This window comes from Vollenhovia emeryi, unplaced genomic scaffold (genome assembly GCF_000949405.1).
Source record: "Vollenhovia emeryi isolate VEMERY1.0 unplaced genomic scaffold, V.emery_V1.0 DF946982.1, whole genome shotgun sequence".
Taxonomy (NCBI): domain Eukaryota; kingdom Metazoa; phylum Arthropoda; class Insecta; order Hymenoptera; family Formicidae; genus Vollenhovia; species Vollenhovia emeryi.
Window position 1 is genome coordinate 1 of NW_011959384.1, and position 1,774 is coordinate 1,774.

A 1,774-nucleotide genomic window follows, 5' to 3' on the forward strand; every position below is an offset into this window, starting at 1 on the left:
GGATCTTCAAAAACTTCGTTGTTATCAGAAAGATATGAATCAATCACTGAAAGTTTTTCTTCATCATTTTCATCTTTTAAATCTTCTTTATTTTCGGATAACTGACAATTATCCTTCATTGCATCAATAGATGAAGTGTTAAAATTTGTAGTAGATTGTTTTTTTAGTAGTTCATAATATTTCACTGCAATTTCCTGTAATTCCTCTTTTGTAGGACTACAATTAGTAATGTCACGTTGTTCAATATTATTTTTAACACCTTTATCATTGTTAAATAAAACATTAAGTTCCTGAAAATAAGTATTATAGTCAGTTTTTGTTAATACATATAATATATACAAAAATCTGTATATTATATATATATAAAAAACATATTTATATTTACATTTTCTTTATCTTCTTCAGATGTATCAGATGTATCAGATTCTGTATCTGCACTTAACTCATATTTTATACTCTTGTTATTTTTATTCTTTCGTAATGTTTTTTTTCTGAAAAATTATTATGATTATTCTTTAATTATAGACAGCATTAATAATCTCATGTTTATATTATAATATAATATATTAAGGACTAAGAAATACATATTTATTCTGGAAAGATATCAATTTTACACATTTTATTTTGATGTACTGTTACTCATGTTGTGATAATTGATAAAAAAAGAAATGTATATAAAAATTCCATAGTTTCTGTGTTCCAATATATGTATCTTTCAGTAATTAACATATAGTATATGTGTTACGCTCGAGCTTTGAGCTACCGTTGCAAGTAAAGTCCAGTCGTCGTGTAAAGTGACTACGAAATGAAACTACTGGACTCAGCTCGCAACGGTGGCTCAACGCGGGCGTAACAATTTATTATTATATCGTAAAGAAATTATTACCTTTTCAGAAATGTTGTCCAATTTCATCTTTTTAGTAGATGAAGTACTTGGTCGATCGAGTGACATGCATGTCTTATTCAGTACAGTTTTTCTTTTACCAGAAGCGACTACATTATGCAATGTTAAACGTTTCTTTTTACACATATCAGTTTTCTTCAGTTTGCGGATTTCTTTGTTTAATAATTCAACATTCTCTAAAATATACGAACATATTTATATGTATAAGCATATCTCTGAAATGATAAAATCTAATTATAGATTAATGTTATTAATATTTATTTTACCTGAACGCATAATTATGTTTCCAGAAAACTTTTTTTTATTCCAAAAAAAAGTCACAGTGTCACCATTTTCTATTATATTTTCATCACAAATTACGTCATGATTGTCTACTATACAATAAGAACTGTCGTCTTCACACTGTATAAGAAACATGTTTACTCTTCACCGTGTCTCGATAAAATATTATCTAACAAATTGCTGCTTTTAACCAAATAATAATACGACCAGCCTGAGTAGGCAGGTTAGGTTTTATACGTTAGTCGCCACGTGTTGTCTGTATCCCGGCCACGAAACAATTGACCATCGCAGGACTGTCGACACAGTGTCGACCATAGACATATATATATATATAGACCCAGCGTTCTGTGAGTGGAGTTGTCCGCGTCTTCTAAAGGACAGAACGATATAGAGGAAGGTGCTGTCTCCGTCACTCAGCAGGTCTGGGGGGAACGTCGAGGGGAACTAGAAGCGCGTGGCAAGCACCGCAAGCACAGACTGGCAAGGCCGTACGCGGTGCGCGCGCTTCTAGTTCCCCTCGACGTTCCCCCCCCCAGACCTGCTGAGTGACGGAGACAGCACCTTCCTCTATATCGTTCTGTCCTTTAG

At 32.7% G+C, this 1,774-nt stretch overlaps 1 protein-coding gene across 1 annotated transcript; it reads right to left on the reverse strand.

Annotated features, from left to right (window-relative positions):
• Positions 1 to 601: 601 nt before the first annotated feature.
• Positions 602 to 1,684, reverse strand: LOC105558980. Its single transcript, XM_012006966.1, has 2 exons — positions 1,171 to 1,684; positions 602 to 1,080 (listed from the first exon to the last, which is right to left on the reverse strand). The coding sequence occupies exons 1-2, from the start codon at positions 1,319 to 1,321 to the stop codon at positions 839 to 841; spliced, it is 393 nt and encodes a 130-aa protein (XP_011862356.1). The 5' UTR covers positions 1,322 to 1,684; the 3' UTR covers positions 602 to 838.
• Between the last annotated feature and the right edge of the window lie 90 nt (positions 1,685 to 1,774).

Excerpts from the sequence above, each read along its gene's own strand:
- LOC105558980 (XM_012006966.1), bottom strand. The coding sequence starts at position 1,321 with ATGTTTCTTATACAGTGTGAAGACGACAGTTCTTATTGTATAGTAGAC. Across the intron at positions 1,081-1,170 it reads AAACATAATTATGCGTTCAG|AGAATGTTGAATTATTAAAC; the intron begins GTAAAATAAATA and ends CGTATATTTTAG.